The 21,415-nt window shown below is 41.6% G+C and overlaps 1 protein-coding gene across 2 annotated transcripts in view; it reads right to left on the bottom strand.

Moving 5' to 3' along the window:
- WDFY4 (WDFY family member 4) overlaps window positions 1-21,415 on the bottom strand; it is a 248,503-nt gene that overhangs the window by 84,716 nt on the left and 142,372 nt on the right. For both annotated transcript variants that reach the window (XM_027530472.1, XM_027530473.1), the window contains 4 exons: window positions 8,983-9,060; window positions 4,866-5,072; window positions 3,426-3,477; window positions 281-444 (listed from right to left, as the gene is read on the bottom strand). In XM_027530472.1, coding sequence (XP_027386273.1) covers window positions 281-444; window positions 3,426-3,477; window positions 4,866-5,072; window positions 8,983-9,060 — 501 coding nt within the window. The remainder of the gene's footprint in view (window positions 1-280; window positions 445-3,425; window positions 3,478-4,865; window positions 5,073-8,982; window positions 9,061-21,415) is intronic.

The raw sequence follows: 21,415 nt of genomic DNA, 5'->3' as shown, positions 1-21,415 counted from the left end.
TGAAATTGGCCCCCCAGGTTATTGTAAAGGTCAATGTAGGACATTAGAACAAATTTCATTTAACAGATTAGCACTGTGATTTACATCTAAACATTTTGATGCAAGATTATGGGCATTCCCACACTTGCTCTGGGCCCACAAATGTAGGAGTATGCTGGGATTTTTTTGCTCCTTCTCTTTTTTATGGTGAATAGAGATATCACCTCCCATGGGAATGCAAAAAGTTGAGTTCTCTCATGTCTGATAATCTTTAAAGAGTAATCATGACGGGTTGTGTTACCTTTTCATGATCAAGAAGCTCTTGTAAGATGACTTGTCTTTCCTGACATAGCTCTAAGAAATCTTCGGAGTGCAGGCTTTCGTGCAAGGCAGGGAAGAAGGTCAGCTGGGTGCAGCCCGCCACCTCATCTGCCTCGCTCTCGCCTTCCTTCAGTGTCAGCTCGTCTGCAACAGCAGGAAGGGGACATGTGGTTTGTGCATGGGCCACCCTGCATCATGAGGGAAGGTGCAGCCCAGGCCCGAGGCCCTGGGAGGAGCTGCAAAGTCTCAGAGCAGCCATGAGTGGTGTGGACCCCAGGGTGTCCCTCGATGTTTCTGAAAGTGGACATGCCCCTCTGACCTCATTGTGAGGTGATCATGCCTGCAGGTTGATTTACTCCAGAAAGTGTATCTAAGCCAGGTTGCTCTCGGGTCTCCAGTGACCATAGGGCGACATCTCAAAATTCACCTTCATTAATCAGTAAAGCAATTCCCTAGAGGGTCACCAGAATTTGCTTTTTCTCAACTTCACTTTGTTACTCTTTTTAAAAAGTGATCTTTTCCCTCCTAATTATGGAAACTATCTTCTTATTGTAAAAGAGAAAAAACTTGGAACACTCATGAAATTGGGAGAAATACAAAAACTGTGAAAAATAAAACAAATATTGCCCATGAACCCAGAAAGAGTGCAAATAACAATAGCTTCCATTTAGTGAGCACTTTGTGCCGGATCCTTGAATGACAGTTTCCCTCTACTCCTATCTAGGCTGTAGATTCCATTCCATCCTCACTTGACAAATGAAGATACTGACAGAGGCTAATTATTTGACTCAAGGTCATACGGCTACTAACATCTGAGGCAGGATCTGAGCCGAGTCCCTTGCAGGAGTCCCTTTCATCTCCGGGCTCTTTGCCCTCACTGGCCGTACTTGGGTGTACTTCTATATCGTTTCTGTACACATATGTGTATGTGCAGAAAAACACGTGTGTTCATGCTCAGTTGCATCTGTCTCTTTGCAATCCCATGGAGTGTAGCCCACCAGGCTCCTTTGTCAATGGGATTTTTCAGGCAAGAATACTGAAGTCGGTTGCTATTTCCTCCTCCAGGGGATCTTCCTGACCCAGGGATCAAGCCCATGTCTCATGCATTTCCTCATTGGCAGGCTGATTCTTTACCACCAAGTCACCTGGAAAGCCCCATGTACATGTACGCACACATGTAATTTTTGACATGATGAGAATTATATTGAATTTATAGCTTTTCTTTTCTAAATTTTTGCTCAAAAAAAGTTATGCCATGAATACTTTCCTATTCCATTAAAAGGTCTTAGAGAGCAACTTAAGTGGCTGTGTAATAATCTATTGTGTGACTTCCATAAACACTCAACCTGTTTCCTATTTTTTAGAGATACAACTATTATCTATTTCTGTACCAAAATCTACTGTGCTGCAATCAGTGTGTGTACATACAGACTTATTTCCTGAGGATGCACTCCTGGACACGTGCATTTGGGTACCAGCTAAGCATAGACCTACGTATATCCCTAGATGTTCTTCCTCCACCCTGTCCTGGGTGTCCACCTGCCTTGAGCAACACATTGCACATGGCAGCCAGGTCAAGGGGGCTTCTGGTCATTTTCTTTGTGCCAGGATGTTCATCTCTTTGAACTCCTCCCCGCCTGGGCGTCTCACATCTGGCTGAGTGAAAGCGCCTGCCGCTCACAGCGACAGTCATGACAGGCTTTCCCCAGGCAAGGAGAACGCTGTGCAGGCACAGGCACCCCGCAGGCATGGCGGAGAGTACACCCCCTTTCTTTCCCCTTCCTAAGCTCCCTACTGGGAACTGGGCATCCATGCTGGAAACACAGAGAAGACCTGGGGTCTTAGGCAACCAGGGGGGCCCTATGTATGGTGAACGAGGGGACTGAGCAGCCCATGGCCCTGGTTTTTTGTCCTCATAAAACCAGCCCCTGCTTTCTGCCACTGCATCCTCTGCAGCTACCCATTTTGAGAAGGAGAGCAGGCAGACTGTCCTTCTAACCTTAGGGTTATGGCGCTTGGGCTGAAAAGAAGAGAAACCAAAAAATGGGTGTTACAATGTCATCCCAAGCCCTGCGCTACAGTGGGACCCCCAAATCAACACAGGGTCAGGGTTCAAGATCCTTATTTCTGGGCTTTGTTACTGCAGACTGGCAAGATAGCAAGCTCCACACAAACTCCGGTGCTAAGGCACTGAACGAGACAAGTTTAATCAGCTCTAGGAAGTTGCCACTTGGTTAAAGAGATAACATTAACTGCAGCCTAAGGTACAGTGAAACTTACAGACAGGGAGTGTTTGAAACAAAAGGCACATCTTTGGCCGAAACACAAAAACTGAAGTATAGTGCATGTGTCTGAGTGTGTATTTGGTATGCATTTGGGTGTGTTCAGGCCTTCCCTGGTGGCTCAGCTGGTAAAGAATCTGTCTGCAATGCAGGAGACATGGGTTCGATCGCTGGGTTGGGAAGATCCCCTGGAGAAAGGAAGGCTACCCACTCCAGTATTCTGGCCTAGAGAATTCCATGGACTACAGTCCATGGGGTTGCAAAGAGTTGGACATGACTGAGCAACTTTCACTTTCACTTGGAAGTGTACAGGGCAAAATGATCTCTGAAAATAAACTAGATTATCAACATATCAATTCAACCAAGTTCCTCCATGAGTATTACATAAAAAATAAATATAAGGAATTCAAAGTACATTTTAAAACTGGAGAAATAATAATGACCACTATATCTGTCATCTTTATAATCAGAGAATTCAGTGTAAGTATTAAATATCTCTTCCATCCACTTTTGCTCTAAAACATTTTCCCATTTTCCTCCGAGGTGTTTTAGTTCACATATTGAACATGTATTTGTATTGGGCAGGGCACTTAAGATTTCCCTCACAGAGCAAATTGACAAGATAATTTTCCTGAAAAAAGTTCTTATTGTTGCAACATAAACCCCAAATCCTTCCCTTAATAGAGTACTCATGCCTGCAAGAACATGGTGATGAAAGGGTTTGCACTCTCTACTCTAGACTTGCAGTCCCTACAGTATATTAACTTGATACCTTTAAGAAGATGTTAAATAAAGCAAAAAATTGGTTTAACTATTAAATTAAAAACTAGATAAATTGAATACCTTGGTGTTCAGTGTTTATTTGAGAAACATTGCCATTTCTGTCTTGGCTTTCCTAAAATAAAACCAGAGAAACAGAAATTAAATGTGGATACCTATGTGCCCCCGCCCCCATTCCAAAGATTTGCACAAACACACATACACACGCACACACATATTTGACCCCTTTGAATCACTCATACACTCAAGACTCAGCTGCAAGGGGAGCAAAATGCCAAATCCTAAAGGACCACGATGAAATGCAAATATTAATGTTCCTGAGTCAAAGGGGAAAAAACCCACAATTTTCCATTAAGTCAGATTTACAGTAATTACCAAAGATATGCCAAATGGGAGTAAAGAGCATCCTGGCTGTCTGTGGTATGGGCCACCCTGGAGGGGGGACCAGAGACAGGGTCTGGGGCAGCCCAAGAGACCAGAGGCCAGGTTCCACAGCCAGCCTTTAGCCTTGCCATCAGCACCATGGGTAGGCCTATTTTTCCTGCCTCCATCTCCTAAGGAATGTATTTGAGGGAAAAATACTATATACCACCAGATGTTTATTGATAACACATTGAAACTTAAAATGTCTACTGAATAAATTAAATATAATTTTTCATTAGGTTTTACAAAGGATTTAAGATGGGTAAAAGATTATGAGGTGATGGACTAGAGAATAAACCCAACATTGTAACTTCAGGTGAATGCAGAAGAAAACATCTTGAGTTCCAGGGTTTGGAAAGACAGCTTTTTAGAATCTCTTAAACTAGGATCATTCAGTGAGAACTTGAAATGCTGTTAACAGGTTCTTCCTATATTCACTACCAATCCAAGGATGATTCTTCATCATTTAAAAGGCTTTTGATAGAGAGTCCAAGCTTCGTTACAGCCAAGTCCCAGGGACTGTCCAGATTTTCTTGCCTGGGAATCTAATCCAGTTTCAGTGTAGTTTGGACTAAATGGGTCACTGGCTCGAGCTTGCAGAAATAGCTGAGTTCCAACTATTTCCACTGCAAGACTTGATACGGGATTTGCCTGCGCAGTAATGCCCGTATGAGGGCTGGTTATGACTGCTCCAGACACATAACTTGGGCAGGTAGACTATGTCCATTACATTGCTCTTTCCAAAAGCTGGCATCCAGATCATTCTAATGGGCTTTTCTGGATGTCAGCATGGTATTAGGTTGGTGGGGTTGGTGCTGTAGATATGAACCACTCATATCTACATTCATTCAGACTGCAGTTAGATCATCCCTTCTATGTACTCGGGGAATCAGTGATTCTTCTGTCAAACAGCATCAAGAATACATTTCAGCACTGCTGCAGTTAACTGTGGACATTCTTTTTCCTACCTGTTCATGCCAAAGCACTCCTGATGGAAACATCAGATGGAAAAGCTAGGGAGACATCTCCCTGCACACTTCCTGTCTGGAAGCATCCTGTCTTGTTGCATCTAATTCTTACCTTGAGCCTTTCTTGATTCGGGGCCTCCAGTGGAGATAAGCGTCTGATGCGTTTCCGCATACGAGCCGGTCCTTCTCTCCAATCCAGTTCCCACTGGGAGCAGGGTGTGGCTTCTGCCATCTGATGCCACAAGCCCAGCTCCCCAAAAAGCTGCTCCTGGATTCTGGTCCATGCACTGGCCGCCTTGATGTTGCCACATCTCCGTCTCTGGGAAGCAGAAATATAGCATCACCCCTGGACACAGCTCTTTATCGGCCTGGCCCCAAACCTCCTGGGATGAGCAGATCAAGCCCCTCGTAACTGCCTGAATAAAATAACCTCAAAAGGCAGCTCCAAGCACATGCAGGGTGTGTAGTGAAATCTCTGGAGCCAGGACCAGGTCAGGAGAAGAAATCAGTTTGTCCAGCTTTGAGACCATTTAACTCAGGTTCAAGGAGGAGAAAAATCCTCTGCCCTTTGGCCCATAGAGCTTCATGACTGCTGTGTGCTGTGCTGTCCCAAAGGCCCCCATGCTACTCATCAGAGGACTGGGGAGCTATTTGATAGAACAGACACAGCAGCCCACCATAGCCCCTGCCCTTCAGAGTAGACAGGGAATTTTACCACGGTCCCTACCCACTCCTACTGAAAGCACTCCTAGTGTCTGGACTGAAGGTGCGATGAGACCGTTCACAGAAGCCCAAACCTTTGATAATAATGAAAATAACCCCACCTAATGTCTATGAAACCCTCACAGTTGGCATATGTAGCACTTGACTGTTGTACTTTCTGCTGGTGGTCCGCTGTGCTCAGTCACCCTGTCGTGTCTGACTCTGCAACACTATGGACTGTAGCCTGCCAGACTTCTCTGTCCATGGGATTTTCCTGGCAAGAATACTGGAGTGGGTTGCCATTTCCTCCTCCAGGGGATCTTCCTGACCCGGGGATCCAACCCACAGCTCTTATGTCTCCTGCATTGCAGGCAGATTCCTTACCACTGAGCCACTGGGGAAGCCCAGCATCTTCTGCTAGAGTATAACTCAAACCTTTAACAAAATACATCAATACCCAAACCGCTTTTGTATGCCACACTGAAGTCCCCTACATCATCTTTCAAGAAAACATTTCAGTTCAGTTTGGACAGCAGAATCACCTTTGTCTGCAGGGCGAACTTTTGCAACTATTCACATATTTGATGGTATGCACCCTACATTTTAATTTTTCAGAAAGGTGAAAGTGTTCATGACAAGAAGCACAGACCTTATAAATGTGACATAGAGAAGACACTCATTGTCATATATTAAGCTGAGCCCCTTACCTGCTCTATTTCATCTCCTCCACACAATGACACTGAAAGTGAATGTGGGAACTTGTAAGTAATTTCTATTATCCTCATGAAGGAACGAAGTCTACAAGAGGAGAAGTGATTTCCCTAAGGTGACCAACAGCTGGCCAAGCTAGGATTGAAACCCAGTCTGTCTGATTCCACAGCCTTTAGCTTCAGCCTGCATGCCTGAATCCTTTCCTAGGGCCCTGGTATCATTTTATTAAATCCTGCTTTCTGCCCGTATTAATTCAAAGACTGGCAGACTTAGAGGTAGGCCCTGAAAACCTGGACCATTTTAAATGGGAAAATCATTCTCAGAGCTTGCAAACTGCCTCAAAAACAAGACAGATGTTATAGTTCTAAGCACATGGTCTTTGGTATCAGATGAACCTGGGTTGTCACAATATTTCTGCTTTTCACTAGCCAGTTAATCTGAAGGAAACACAGAATCTTCATCAGTCAAATGTGGTTAGTAATATTACCGCAATAATAAAACCATGGGATTATATAAGGATCAAATGAGACAATATTTTCAAGAGTTTAATATGGTGCCTCACAAACTTAAGCAGTTAGTATTATTATTGTGAATAAAGCAAATCTTATTTCAAAACAAGATTACTTTGTTTCTCCACAGTTCTTAAATTCATACCCAAAATGATCATAGCATTTTACAAGTACTCCAATTTTTTAATAAAGGACTCCAGGAAAATAATGACTATCCAAAGTCTTTTATATGGATTTAGTTATATGAAATGAACACTCGTTTGGGGAAAATATTTCAGCTCCTTGGAGACTATTGTTGCATTTGTAGTTCCATATTGAGCTTCATAGAGGATGAATGATCCAAAGCTACTGGGTTGTCCATCTGGAGTTGCAAATTAGTCTTTTAAGATCATCCCTTCCACCTTAAGGCTCCATTTGTGCAACCTGGAGGTTCATGTCTGCCTGAGCCTTCATCGCAGGGCAAATGTGTTTTCTTGAATATCTGCAGTCAGACATACGAGTGTCGGTGATAGGATCCCTCATTCATCCCTCAGAGATGAACAGTTGTTTAATCCATAATAGAAGGCTATATGTGGTCCCAGGACTGAGCACATGACGGGACTAAATAAGCAAAAGTCCTGAGTTTCTGCATCTGCAAGGTGTTCGGGATGCCCATGTTTGGGCACAGGGTAAAGTCTTTTGGTTCAAACCTCGATGGGCCAAATGCCACATCAGACCCAGAGGCAGGGATGCTGGTGACTTAGAGGCAGCTATGATCCTTGGCTAAATAGAAACTCCTGGGTAGCCTCCTTGAGGCTTTCCTCTTGGCAACCAGCCCTTGTCTACTTCCAGTCCCAGTGCTGGAGTATGGCTGACCTGACTTTGGTGGGTGATGAATGGTTACAGGATGGGCTGTGAGCATCACTTATTGGGATTGGAACTGTTAGGGTCTCGAGAGCCCACACAGAGCAGACTGCAAAGAGGTGGATGTGTCCATACTCAAGGCCACACCCCTGCTCTCGGCAACCTTATGTCCAGCAGGAGAAAGCGCGGGATGGATTGGCACCTGCGGTAGACACAGCCCACAGGCAGGTCTCTCTCGTCACGGAGTGAGCGCCTGCATCTCCAGCGACCTCTTGGGTGCAGGTAAAATGCCCAGGTGGAGAAGGTTTATGTAGCCTGTTACTAGAGCCGAGTGGGTGAGGGCCTGAATCTCATTATCTCCACCCTCTTGGGAGGACCTCACAGAGTGTACTTAGGAGAAGCTGTCCTTGAAGAACACAGCATATTTCATGGGCCTGATTTCTTTTCAGACCTTGGACTTGACTTCTCAGGAAGTGGAGCGAGGCTACATTGGGAAAGTGTGCTGTTGCTTAAAAGAAAGCAGGGTGAGCGCTCCAGACCTCATCATATCCATCAGACAGCGATAACATCTGCATCCTTTAAAACATCAAAACAATCTGTCTTAAATATTTAAACACTTGGAAAGTGTCCTTATGGATTAGCCTCAAAATGCTGATTTTCTCAAAAATACCTCAATCAACAGTAAAGCTCTACACAACTTTCTCAAGCGCTCTCTGAGCCCCAGACAGGCCCCATGCTGAAAATGAGCCCGGTCCAGGAGGTTGGACCCTTGCCTTCTGGGCTCAGAGCCTCTGCTGAGGTTCCGTCCTTTCCCATGAACTTTCCATCTTTCACATTTCAGCAGAAATCCACCAAGTACCACAGAGCACAACTCTCCTAGCCATGAACAAATCTTCCAAGCATTTCCAACCACAGGAAGAGAAATGGTCGCTGGTCTTGACTAGATGCTGATTTGAAAGTTTAGATAAACAATGTTGTCTGTCTTGAAATGGAACAAGTGTGATGAGGGATATTCCTAAATAAAGGATGTAATCCTAAATGATTCATCTTATTTTTCCCCCAATGCCAACCGGATTTATTAATTGTATTGCTAGTTCTGAATGAAGTTGGTGAACTCAAATAGTGAGACATTGACATGCAAGGGCCTGTCCCAGGGGCATAGATAACAGAGTCATGCCCCTAGTGCCCAGCACAAGGTCTGAGGCACCCTGGGCTCTCGATGCCTGTTTACTAGTAGATGAATGGGTAGATAAGTGAGTGGACACACTGCCTATCTCTTCAGCTGCTGTCACTGTGGATCCAAATTCCATGGCATAGGTCTTGCAGGTAGAACTGACTCACTGATGATCAACTATTGTCTGAGCCAATTTAGAGTTTAAGCCAAAGGCTCTCGTGAATCTTTATTTCACGTTCCAGGTGGATTCCAGTCTACTGTACAGAGAAAGACACTGTCTTGCTTCTCACCTGTACGTGATCTTTGTATAGAGACGCATATAGTTCTTGTCCTCTTCGTCTGTAGTTCTCAATACACGACACAAAGTCCTGGAGAAGAGAGAAGACAAGTCACAGCTAGTAACAATCGTGATTTTAGATAAGAACTTCCTGCTCTGGCCAAGTGCCAGAGGAAGTAGCCGTCACAGGACCTGTTGGTCAAATCATTCACAGCCTCATGAATACAGGATACACGTTCAGATTCACATACATGTTTAAGGGTTACTTTTACTTCTAACTACATTGAACCAGGTATAGCAGATAAATCTTCCTCCCAAGAATAACTAGAAAAGTAGAACATAATACTTCAATCAAAAGGGAATTCTAAAAAATGTTCAAGTAACATATTTATGGAATAGGGCACCCAACAGTAGTAGAATACACAAGCCCCCACAAAACATATACTGAGACAAACCACATCCCAGACCATAACACAAACTTCAACAAATGTATAAAAGTTGAAATATGCAAAATGTATTTTCTGATCATAACAGAGTCAATCTGAAGTCAGTAACAGGAAATCTCCAAACACTTGGAAACTAAACAGTGTACTTCTAAATAATCCATGGATCAAAAAGTAAGTCTCAAGGGAAATTTTACAAAATATATTGCATTAAATAAAACTGAAAGTAGAACATATCAAAATGTGTGTTGCATAGCTAAAACAATGCTGAGAGGGAAATATATGTCACCAAATGCATACATTAGAAAAGAGTTAAGTTTTAGAAAATCTGAACAGATCAATAACAAATAGGGAGACTAAACAGTAGTCGAATATTTCCCCTCCACACACCAAAATGCCAAGGACTAGATGGCTTCACCAGAGATTTCTATCAAACATTCAAAGAAGAATTAATACCAAACCTTCTTATATTTCAAAAAAAAAAAAAAAAAGAAGAAGGAATACTTTTCAACTCATCATAAGAGGCCAGCATCCCTCATACCAAAGCCAGGCAAAAATACCACAAAAAAAAGAACACTAAAGACCAATATCCATGATAAACAGAGATACAAAAGTCCTCTATAAAATACTGGCAAACAATTCAACAGCACATTACAAGAACTGGATGCCATGATGAAATGGAATGTATCCTTGGGATGCAAGGATGGTTCAATGTATGCAAATTGACTAAAAAGATAGCAAGAAAATATTACACACATCTAGATACACATAAATGTGACAACTGAGATTAAATGGACAAATTCTTTATAAAAGCACAAGCTACCAAATCTCAACCAATATAAAATAGATCCTTGAAATAGCATATAACAGTTAAGGAAATTGAGTTCATAATTTAAATACTCTCCCCAAGTAAATTTCCAGGTCCAGATGACTTCACTTGAGGATTTTACAAAATATTTAAGCAATAATTAACATACAGTTTACAAAATGTCTTCCAGAAAATAGAAAAGATGGGTACATTTCCCAATCTGTTTTATGAAGCTAGCAGTACTCTTATAACTTTATATCACAACCAGACAAAAATACTACAGGAAAATAAACCTAACTTTCACAAATAGAGATGCAAAAATTTTTAACAAAATATTAGCAAATAGAACTTAACAATACATAAAAATAATCACATACAATGAAAGAATGGAGTTTATTTCAGGAATGCACAGCTGGTACATACCCAAAAAGCAATCATTGTAATCTACCATATTGGTAGGTTAAAATAGAAAATGACATGATCATATCTGCTGCTGCTGCTGCCAACTCACTTAAGTCGTTTCTGACTCTGTGCGACCCCATAGATGGAAGCCTACCAGGCTCCCCTGTCCCTGGGATTCTCCAGGCAAGAACACTGGAGTGAGTTGCCATTTCCTTCTCCAATGCATGAAAGTGAAAAGTGAAAGGGAAGTCGCTCAGTCGTGTCCGACTCTTAGCAACTCCAAGGACTGCAGCCCACCAGGGTCCTCTGTCCATGGGATTTTCCAGGCAAGAGTACTAGAGTGGGGTGCCATTGCCTTCTCCATGATCATATCAATTGATGTTAATAGTATTTGAAAAAATTCAACACTCATTCACTATAAAACTCTCAGAAAGCTAGGAATAGAGGAGAACCTGATAAAAATCATCTATAAAAACTCACAACATTAGATTTAACGCAAAACAATAAATCCTTTCTAAGACTGAAAACAAAGATGAATGCTTTTATTGTTCTCATTCAACAAATTGCTAAAGTGTTCAGATTTTATACCAGAAACACAATTCAGAAAAGGAAAAATTAATGAATTTGATCTCATCAACATTAAAACTTTTGCTCCACAAAACTCATATAAAAACAATGTAATAATTAGCTACAATCTAGAAGAAAATATTTGCAAGTCACATATCCATCAAAGGACTAATATCTGGAATATATGAAGAAATTTAAAACTTAAGTGCAAAAAAAGTCCACTAGAATAATTGCAAAAGATATGAATAGACATAAAGAAGATATGAACACGACAACGAAGCACATGAGGGCCGTGTTCTACACCAATATCCATTAAGAAAATGAAAATAAAAGCCACAATGAGATATCACTACACTTCTATCCGAATGGTTAAATTTAAAAGATGACAACAACGAATGCTGGTGAGGATACAGAGAAACTTTATCACTCATGCATTGCTGGTGGGAATGTGTGGAAAACAAGTCAGTAGATTTTTTAAAAAGTCCAGTCAACCACCATAGGATTCAGAAGCTGTAACCTCTGGGGATTTATCCCATGAAAGAAAAGCTTATACTCACACAACAATCTGTACATGAATGTTTATAGCAGCTTTATTCATAACAGACAAAAACTGGAAACAACCCAGATGACCTTAAATAGGTGAATAATTAAAGAAATTGTGAAACATCTATAATGGGGAACACTGCCCAACAATAAAAAAGAATGAACTGTTGATACATACAACGACCTGGATGAATCCACACAGAATCACGCTGAGGGAGAAAACAACCCCAAAGGGCAACAGGGGCTTCTTGTAGTGGTGGAGACATTCCTTGCTGCGATGCTACATTACAGTTTTGCAAGATGACACCACTGGGGGAAACTGGGTAAAAGTTATATGAGATCTCTCTGTATCATTTCTTACAATTGCATGTGAATCTACAATTCTTAAAATAGAAAGTTAAATTTTTTAAAAAAGTCATTGAGGGCTCTATCTTCACCATTTGAAAAAAAAATTAACTCAGAGAACACATATAATTATTTTAAATCAATAAGATAAAAAAAGAGACATTCAATGGAAAATTTTTGAAAAGAAAAAATTGAACAGGCATTTCATTAAAAAAGATGTCAATGACCAATACAAATATAACAAAGAGGTCAATTTCATTTGTCATCTGGAGGATATAAATTAAACCACAATAAGAATATCTAAATTCAAATAGCTAATAATGTCGTTTCGATTATCACATGGAGCCACTGGAACTCCCTTACACTGCTGAATTGGTACCATTTTGGAGCATGGTTTGGCAGTGTCTTAAAAGATGAGTATATACATACCCAGTGAACCAACAATTTCATTTCTAGGTATATACTCAACAGAAATTCATGCCTGTGTATTCCAGAAGACATGTGAGAGTGTTCATAGCAGCAGTGTTTGAAGTAGTCCCCAAGTGGGAAAAATGCAAACTTCCGTCAGGAATAGTCTAGATAGATAAATTATGATATAGTCATATATTATATCCTCTATGGTAATGGTTCTTAAAATGTGGTCCATGAATCCCTAGTGGCTCTTTAATACCCTTTCAGGGGATCTGTGAAGTCAAAACTATTTTCAAAATACTAAACACCTTTGCCTTTTTTCACTGTGCTGATATGTGCATTGATGATCCAAAAGCCATGATGAGTAAAACAATTTCCATAGTCCAAACCAAGACATTGGCACCAACTGTACAGTAATCGTTGTACATAGTCCTCATCAGTAGGAACTCATAGGAAAAAAATCTTCACTTAAGAATGTCACTGATGAAAAAGTGCAGGATTAATTTTATGAAATCTCAGTCTTTGAATACACTTTTAATAGTCTATGTGATAAAATGGGAAATCTACACAAAACACTTCTGAATACCAAAGACCATAGTGGTCATTTCAAGGGAAAGCATCTGCATAATTGTTAGAGCTGTGAGCTGAACTAGCTACTTTTGCAATAGGACATCATTTTTATTTGAAAGAATGTTGTTGTTGTTGTTGTTTAGCTGCTAAGTCAAGTCCAGCTCCTTTGCAACTCCAAGGACTGTAGCCCACCAATCTCCTCTGTCCACGGGATTTCCCAGGCAAGAGTACTGAAGTGGGTTGCCATTTCCTTCTCCATGGGATCTTCCCAACCCAGGGATCAAACCCATGTCTCCTGAATTGGCAGGTGGATTCTTTACTGCTGAGCCACCTGGGAAGCCCTTGAAAGAATGACTGGCAGACAAAACTAAAGTTATGAAGACCTGGGCGTTTGGCAGATATTTTCTTGAAAATGAACAAAATGAACCTGTCGTATAAAATTAAACCACTGACAGGATTCGTGGCCCCTAATAAATTCTGGGCTTTCAAATCTCAAATGTTAGAGTGTCGGAAAACTTGTAACTGCCTTTGTGAGCGTGACAGTTTCTCAGTAGATAAATATTTTTCTGATTGGTGGTGTATGAATATGATTTTTCCACATTACACAATGAAACATATCAACATTTGGGAGATCTCTCGACTCAGGGAACCAATATTTTCACTGTTTGTTATACGCATGTTCCAAATCATGTATGGGTTAAAATATCCATTCAAACTGCAAGATAATAAATGCATTTACTGTAACAGAGTACAAAAATCTCACTGATAAAAGTTTCAAATAACTTCCAAGAAACTACTACTTGTTGAATTTTGGTGTAGTATAAAAGAATAATATCTATAATTTTCTGAAAGGTTTATTAAAATACTCCTTTCTTGGAACTTCCCTGGTGGTTCAGTGTTATGACTCTGCACTTTCAATTCAGGGGGTGTGGGTTGAAACCCTGGTTAGGGAACTAAGATCCCACAAAGCCACACAGCATGGCCCCCCAAAAAATACTCCTTTATTTTCTAACTTCATATCTGTGAAAGATCAGATTTTCTTCATTTCATCCAAAAAAAGAAAAAAAGAATTACAACTAATTGAATAAAAGGCAGATATGAAAATCCATCTGCCTTATACTAAGCCAGATAGATATTAAAGAATCTGCAAAAATATAAGACAAAACTACGCTTTTCACAATTTTCAAAAAATATATAATTTTTAAAAAATGTTATTTATGCTTACATATAAATTATATAGATTTATTACTGCTATTTTTAAATGAATTAATAAGTGTCATTTAAAAATTGTTTTCATTTCTTACACACTAAATATCAATAGATGCAATCTATATGATACAACAGTTCTTTGAAATCTCAATAATTTTTAGGAGGGTAAACAGATCTTGAGACCAAAAAGTTTGAGAACAGTATGAAAATGTTGTTTGGTCACTATAAAACGAACTACTGCTTCATGAAATGACATGGATCAATCACATAGTTTGGAGTGAAAAAAAAAAAAACAGAAAGAAGCGTGTACACGTTATTTCATATACATAAAAGTACAATGTAGAAAGCCGATGTATGTCAGCTGCCAGGAAATTGTCTACTGTGAGGGTAGAAGGTGCTAGAGACTAGAATGGGGCCTGAAGCTGGGGGTGCTTCTGGAGAGCCATTAATGTTGTATTCTTTAAGCTGGGCAGTGGTCACAAGTTCAGTCCATGAAAATGCTTAAATCTGTATATTTGTGACTTGAACACTTTTTTCTATGTGTCTCATAGTTCAATAAAATAGAAAAGTGTTTATCAACAAAGACTCAAAACTATGAAAACAATATAATTTTAAAACCCCAGTTAATGTTTTGGAGTAGTGGGAATAGGGTGATTTCTTTCTTTCTCTCTTTTTTTGTTTACAAAATTTTCCTTAATATTGCTGTTACATGTTTATGCACATTTATAAGTAATAATCATTATGAGCACTGCAAATGACATAAAATGCTGACAAATTTGACTAATTTTACATTTAAGGCAAAAGCCCAGTCTTTTTCCTAATATGATACTTTGAAGATGTGCAGCAGGAGAACAGAACTCTTGGGGGAACTTGGACGCAGAGCAGCTTTTGTCAAACAGGAATGTGCTATCTCACTGAAGAAGTAGAGGAAAAGCTGGCTCTGCTTCCCTTGAGCAGTGAGCAGGTGAAGGCTTGGAATAGTGGATTAGGAGGATGGGAGAGGGACCTGACCAAGGGCACCTGAATGGTGTATATAGGAGTGTCGGTAGCCCAGATATTTGTTATCCTTTGGTCTGCTCTCTCAGCATTCCATCCAATAACTAATGTGCCCATAGCACTTGACAAAGGAGTTTCCATATGCATTACCACATTTAATATTTAGCCACCTGACAAATCTATATGATGATGATTCCCATTTTACAGAAGAGGAAGCTGAGGACAGGGGACCCCAGCAATGCAGGAGCTGGCAGCACCAGAAGATGACTTAGGCCACCACAAGACTTTCTCCCGCACGGCTTCCACCTTGCATGTCACCACAGCACTAAACAAATTATTGCTTTGCTAGTGATTTCTAAGAACTTTCATGCCCTGGAAAGTTGTCACGCTCAGGATGTGGAGACAGGAGGAGGACGATCTGGGTTGGTTCAAGGGCAGAAGCTCATCTGCCTGGGCAGCAGTGAATATGACACATCGATGGGGGACATATTTAGAGCAGAGCTCTGCATTGCTTATTGGAGCAAAATAGCCTTTGCTTAGCAACTGCCTGTGTATTAAAGAGTTTGAGAACCTTTGAAGTAGAACCAAGGGCCTCAGAGGGCTGTTCGGAGATTTGAAAGGCAAAGTAGGTCTGGTTTAAAGAGCCTGTGCCTTGCTGTCCCAGTGCCTCCTTAGGGCAGGGTTTGGCTACAGGATACAGATCAGACCTTGGAACGGAAACCAAGGCACAGCCTATCTGGAAGGTCACCTGTAAGTGAGCCGACCTCAGCTTCGTGGTACCCACCTTTGCCAGGAGCACCCCTGGGGCTGGCCAGCTGCTGGTGACCCTCCTGTTCACGCTCTCCCATAGGAAATTCCTGCTGTCACTGATGACAGTCATTATATTGTTTGTTTAAAGCATCATTAGCCCTGTAATCACAGCTGTATAGCCTAGCCAGAAAAGAGAAAAGCCAGTATCTAAACGCAACCCCTCAGATCCTGCTCAGAAACTTAGTACCACGATCAGAGTTGTAAGCCCTGGCCTCTCCAGCCAAGTATGGCATGGTCTGGGACTGAACTCAGTGGTGAGAAATGCCAGTGTATCTACCTGTGTTGACATATATGCATGTCATTTTCATCCTCCGACTCACCATTTTCAGTGCTAGTTACTTACTCCAAGGAAACCCTAAAATAAATGCACAGATAGTCACTAAACAACGTTTTCCACCATCCTGTTTATAGCAGCGCAAAATAAAACAATCCAAGTATCAGCACGAGGAGGGGATGGCTCATCCTTCGTGTCAGGTATCACGCAGTCACCACAAACTACACCCACTCAGGTCACCACTAGTCCACACAGCACCGCGTGTCCCCTTTGAGCAGACGCTGTCCCGGAACTGCACGGCTACGCTGAACAGTGGGACAAAGGCTGGGTTTCAGCTTCCTTTTGCCACTCTGGCCATGTGCCTTTGTGCACAACCCATACAACCATTCATTGCAGCCCTGGTGTCAACTAAGTTCTGATGATATGGAACCAGATTTTTGATATATCAAGATTTTTAAAAATGAAGTTAGAAAACAATGTGCTAACAACAATTAAATGTGTTTGGATTTGTGTGGAAAAGGAAACTGAAAGAAAACACAGGGTGCGGATCATTCGTGCTCTTCGCTAAATATTTCGAGTTCTTTCCTCCTGCAGATACATGGCGTAACTGCTTTTCCTGCCACCTTTGAGCCAGGTGAGGCCAGGGAGGAGGGTGAAACTTTAGGGGCTCAGGCTCAATTTGCTAAGCTCTTTTTCAACTGTCACAGCAGTGCTCAAAGTTCTAAATGATTGCTCCCTGAGCTGGTGTCACTGGGTGAGGTTAAGGCACAGGAGACTCATGACAACTCACAGTGTGGCACACGTGAGAAGTAAACCTTTGCTATTTTAAGGCAGTCAGTTTTGGGAGTGTTTGTTACTGTAATGTAACTTTTCCTGAATAATACACACGAAATATATAGGAAGGGTTATAGTAGAATTGCATTGAAACGTATTTGTGATCAGTGAAAAAAGATCAGAGAGCTAAGTGAAAGCAAGTGTGAGATCAATTAAATGTTATGAGCAAAAAGCTCAAACAATTTGAGCAACAAAATAAATAACAAGCTTGGTGGATTATAACCCAAATTGTAAAATAAATATGGATGAGTCTCTACAGATATAAATAAAAGATTGAATAAATTAATTAGGGGGGAAAGAGACAAACCTTTCAAACAGAAGAATTTAGAATAATGTGTATAGATATTTCCCTTGTCAGGAGGCAGAGCTTAATTGCCTTAAGAATGGGCTTGTCTTAACAACTTGCTGCCAAAGAATAGAGGATGGAAGGGAAAATAGTAACTTTACAGTGGAGAAATCTGGCAGACCCCATCGTGACCATGTGATGAGAGCTGACATCACCAGTGATGATACTGTGTGGGTGTCAGGCACCCCTGACCCGATACGGTATGATGAGAAGGACGTGTCTCCTCTGTGGTCTTCCTTCCAAAAATTCATAACCTCAGGATAATTATGAGAAGAATGTTTAACAGACCCACTTTGAAGTACATTCTACAAAATATCTGACCAGTACTGCTCCAAACTGTCAAGGTCATAAAAATAACTGAAGTCTGAGAAATTGTCAGCGTCCAGAGGAAACTAAGAAGGCGTGACAACCAAATGCAGTGTGGTGCCTTGCACTGATTCTCGGATTAGCGGGAAAACTGGTGAAAGCCAAATATGACTAGAGATTCATTACCCGTAATGTACCAATGTACCAGTTGATTAATGTGCTATGATAATGTACAACAGGAACAACAGGGGAAATTGGGCGAAGGATATAGGGAGGTGTTGAATATAAATACGAAAAGTACATGGAAAGTATTCCAAAATAAAAAATGTATTAAAAATACAGTGGAATTCTCACAACCCTGCCACCTAAGTCCCATGATGAAACTGAGATGGAATAGATGAGTCTGTTTTCTCAGTTGGACATGGTTCCACATATTTCTTGAATGTAAACAATTCATTGTAATGAGTATAACTCTCGTGCTTGAAGATAAATAATTTTGGTAAGTCTTGTTCCCCCCAGACTGCACAAGCCAATCACTTCGCCAGACACTTTAACAGAGAAATAGTAATTCATTCCCCAAATGGCGGGAAAGTTGCTGACGGATGTGCAAAAGGGTGGCACAGAATACACCAAGCCACAAATGCTATTATTCTCTATCAATAATCGAAGGGACTTTGAGCAGTATCTTTGCCAACTTGATTTTCATTTTATTAAGAGGCTTTAAAACTTAACTCCATATAACATGATTCCACCGCAGGCAGTTGTTTTTATAATTGTTTAAGATTTCTAAATATGCACTAATGATCCATAAAGGAAAAGCAATAACCACACTGTTTGATTTTAGTGTCAAATCCAGATTCCTTTTTCTGGCCAGAGAAACAAGTGACAGGCTCAAGCTAAACTCAGGCGATCTCCCTCCCCTTCATCCTGCCAAGCGTGAACTGTGGATTTGGAAGAGGCTTCCTCCACCATAGGGCCCATGTTCTCATTGGCCGTGTTGGTCACTCATTGGTCACCTCTCCTCCACTGGTACAGGCTGAGGGGTTGGATTAACAGTGCCAGCAGCTGGGTGGCAGTGAGCAACCAAGGAAACTGTGTCTGTGTAAGTCCTTTGTTCTTATGGTATAGCCAGTAACTATCAGGAATACTCTTCTCGTTCCTAGTACACCCCCTGAGGGCCCCACGCAGAGTGGTAAACCCTGCAGAGGCTGTTGCTCCATGTCACAGTGACTGGGTTCCTCACCTGAATCCCCACTGGAATAAACTTTCCAAGGACATTGTCCGTCTCTGTCCCCAGTGGCCTGGCAGATGGAGACAGCAATAGGTAAAAGTTTGCGAGACTGAAATGAAGCTCATGAGATTTGTCACTTTTCTGAGACAAATTCTCTGCAGCTGGTCGCTTCCCGCCTGGAGTGAAACACTCCTCATGGTCAGGATTAATGAGACCCAGGAGGGCCAGTGACAAGACATCCAGATCTGCAAAGAACAAGAGTCAGGAGCGGGGCAGCTCTGGCACTCACTCCCACCGCCACGTTTAAACCCGTCTGAAATTCTGTATTTTCCTGGTTGTGAAATGTTCAATAAACAGATTGCCTATGTAACTTTTCTGTTATCCCTTCTCTACATAAAGGCTGATATATCATCTGCCTTCAAAAATAAGTTCTTGGTGGAAACCTGCTTTTAGTTAGATGACAGAAGCAGTTAATGAGAAAACAATGGACTGCTTTCCCTGTTTGTTGGCAAGTCCTGTATAACACCTACATGTGCATCTGCCGAGCATTAGCAGTTGGTTATGAAAGAGGCAAATAGGAACCAAGGGACAGAATGGCCTGGGTCTGCAGCAAGCTGTGGTCAAGGTGTCTGCGGAGGAAGGTTACTTGGATGACTCAGGCCAGAAAATGCTTTTTCCTCCAAATGCCCAGATAATTGCACTTTTCTCTACTCTGGAGACAAAGCCCCTGGATTCTTAATAAATGTCGAGCCATACCAGAGTAATAATCACATTTCCAGCAATAACGACAAACAACTGGTGCTCAGAGTGGGTGAAGAGGGACCAGATCACCACAGCGCAATTCATCTCTTGTTAAATTCACTCACATATTAATTTCTGAGATGAATGGAGGTTTCTAATTTGTCTTTTTTGAACTGTGATGTTTTTATTAAATTCAATCATCATGAGTACGTGGAGACTGACTACTTAAAAAAAAAAAAAAAAAACTCCTGTGTAGCAAAAGACAAAAGCTTTGGAATTGCAGGCACTGGGTCTTTTCAAGAAAGCCACCTTCCCTTTTCTTTGTCTCTTCCTTGGGCATCAGAGGCTCTGTAAGACTCAGACAGATGAGAAGCGTCAGCAGGCTGACATTTCCTGAACTCTGCCAGGTCTTCGCAAGTTTCTGTCATCTTCGTCCTCAGAGGTGAGGCTCATGGAGACCCAAACCATCTTGGGCAGAAGCAGAAGCTTAGGAATTGTGAGTGACTTAGGGTCTGAGTGAGAGATGAATGTGAGAATCTACCCTGGGAGACTGCCACCCATGGAAACACTTTCCCCCTGGACACAGTGAAATTGAGGTTGCTGTTATCGACTGACATATCCGCTCACCGTGGCTCTCTTGGGGAACCACACCGGGACTTGCCAGTCATGTGCTGGCCGCACATGACTCACAGGTAACATAACCAACACCAGCCCTTCCCTCTCCCTTAGGCTGGTCCTGCATAGATGCAGCCATTGTGAGTGAAAAATAGATAACTGTGGCCACACGGGTCATGGCCAGGCTGGAAAGGGCTTTCAGGAGGGACAGCGATTTTAAAGCACAGGGGAAGGAATTGGTCCAATGGAAGGGGCAGGCTCCTCCAAGCAGATGGGATGACATTTGCCCAAGTGTAGAGATGGGAGAAGACAGGGTGCATTATGATAAAATGTGGAAGTGTGCAAGATTGTCACAGGAAGGAAACTCAGAAAAACAGTGAGGATCAGGCTTCTTGCACTGTGGTCATGGGTCTGAGGCTTCCTCTGGACAGTGTAGGAACAAATGATGGCTTTTAATCAGGAACATGACATGATGAGACCTGATCTTTAAGAGCTCACAATGAGGGTGCCATGACGGTGTGATGGGGCACAGTAGGCTTCTGGGAGGGACCAGCTTTGTTTTCCCTATGTCCCTGTTCTCTGCTCCTTGGCAGAAGCATAATTGACAGGTGAGGAATAAATATATAAACTATCTTGCCTCCCACTCCACAATAACAGCCAGAAAGCTCAGGCATGCTGTAGATGTTTGACTGTAAGCCGTTATGGACTATGGATTTATGATCTTAATTCCCTAGGAATTGACTTTCTTCTTTGAGTTTTATTTTTCCTGATCTCATTTCCTCATTTTATTGCATGTATCACATTATATACCATAAATCCTCTGGGGATTGAGTCAGAATATAAATAAACACATACACGGGATCAACATAAACAGGATATGATACTCCAGTAATAATACAAAGGCAACAGCTGACCCACGACAGTTCCTTTGCATCTGGAGGGGCCCCTCTGTCACCACTGAGCTTCCTTCACATCCTTCTTCCTCCTTTTCATCC

Source organism: Bos indicus x Bos taurus, chromosome 28 (assembly GCF_003369695.1).
Source record: "Bos indicus x Bos taurus breed Angus x Brahman F1 hybrid chromosome 28, Bos_hybrid_MaternalHap_v2.0, whole genome shotgun sequence".
NCBI lineage: Eukaryota > Metazoa > Chordata > Mammalia > Artiodactyla > Bovidae > Bos > Bos indicus x Bos taurus.
The sequence above is the reverse complement of the archived record's forward strand: the minus strand, read 5'-3'. Positions and strand labels throughout refer to the sequence as shown.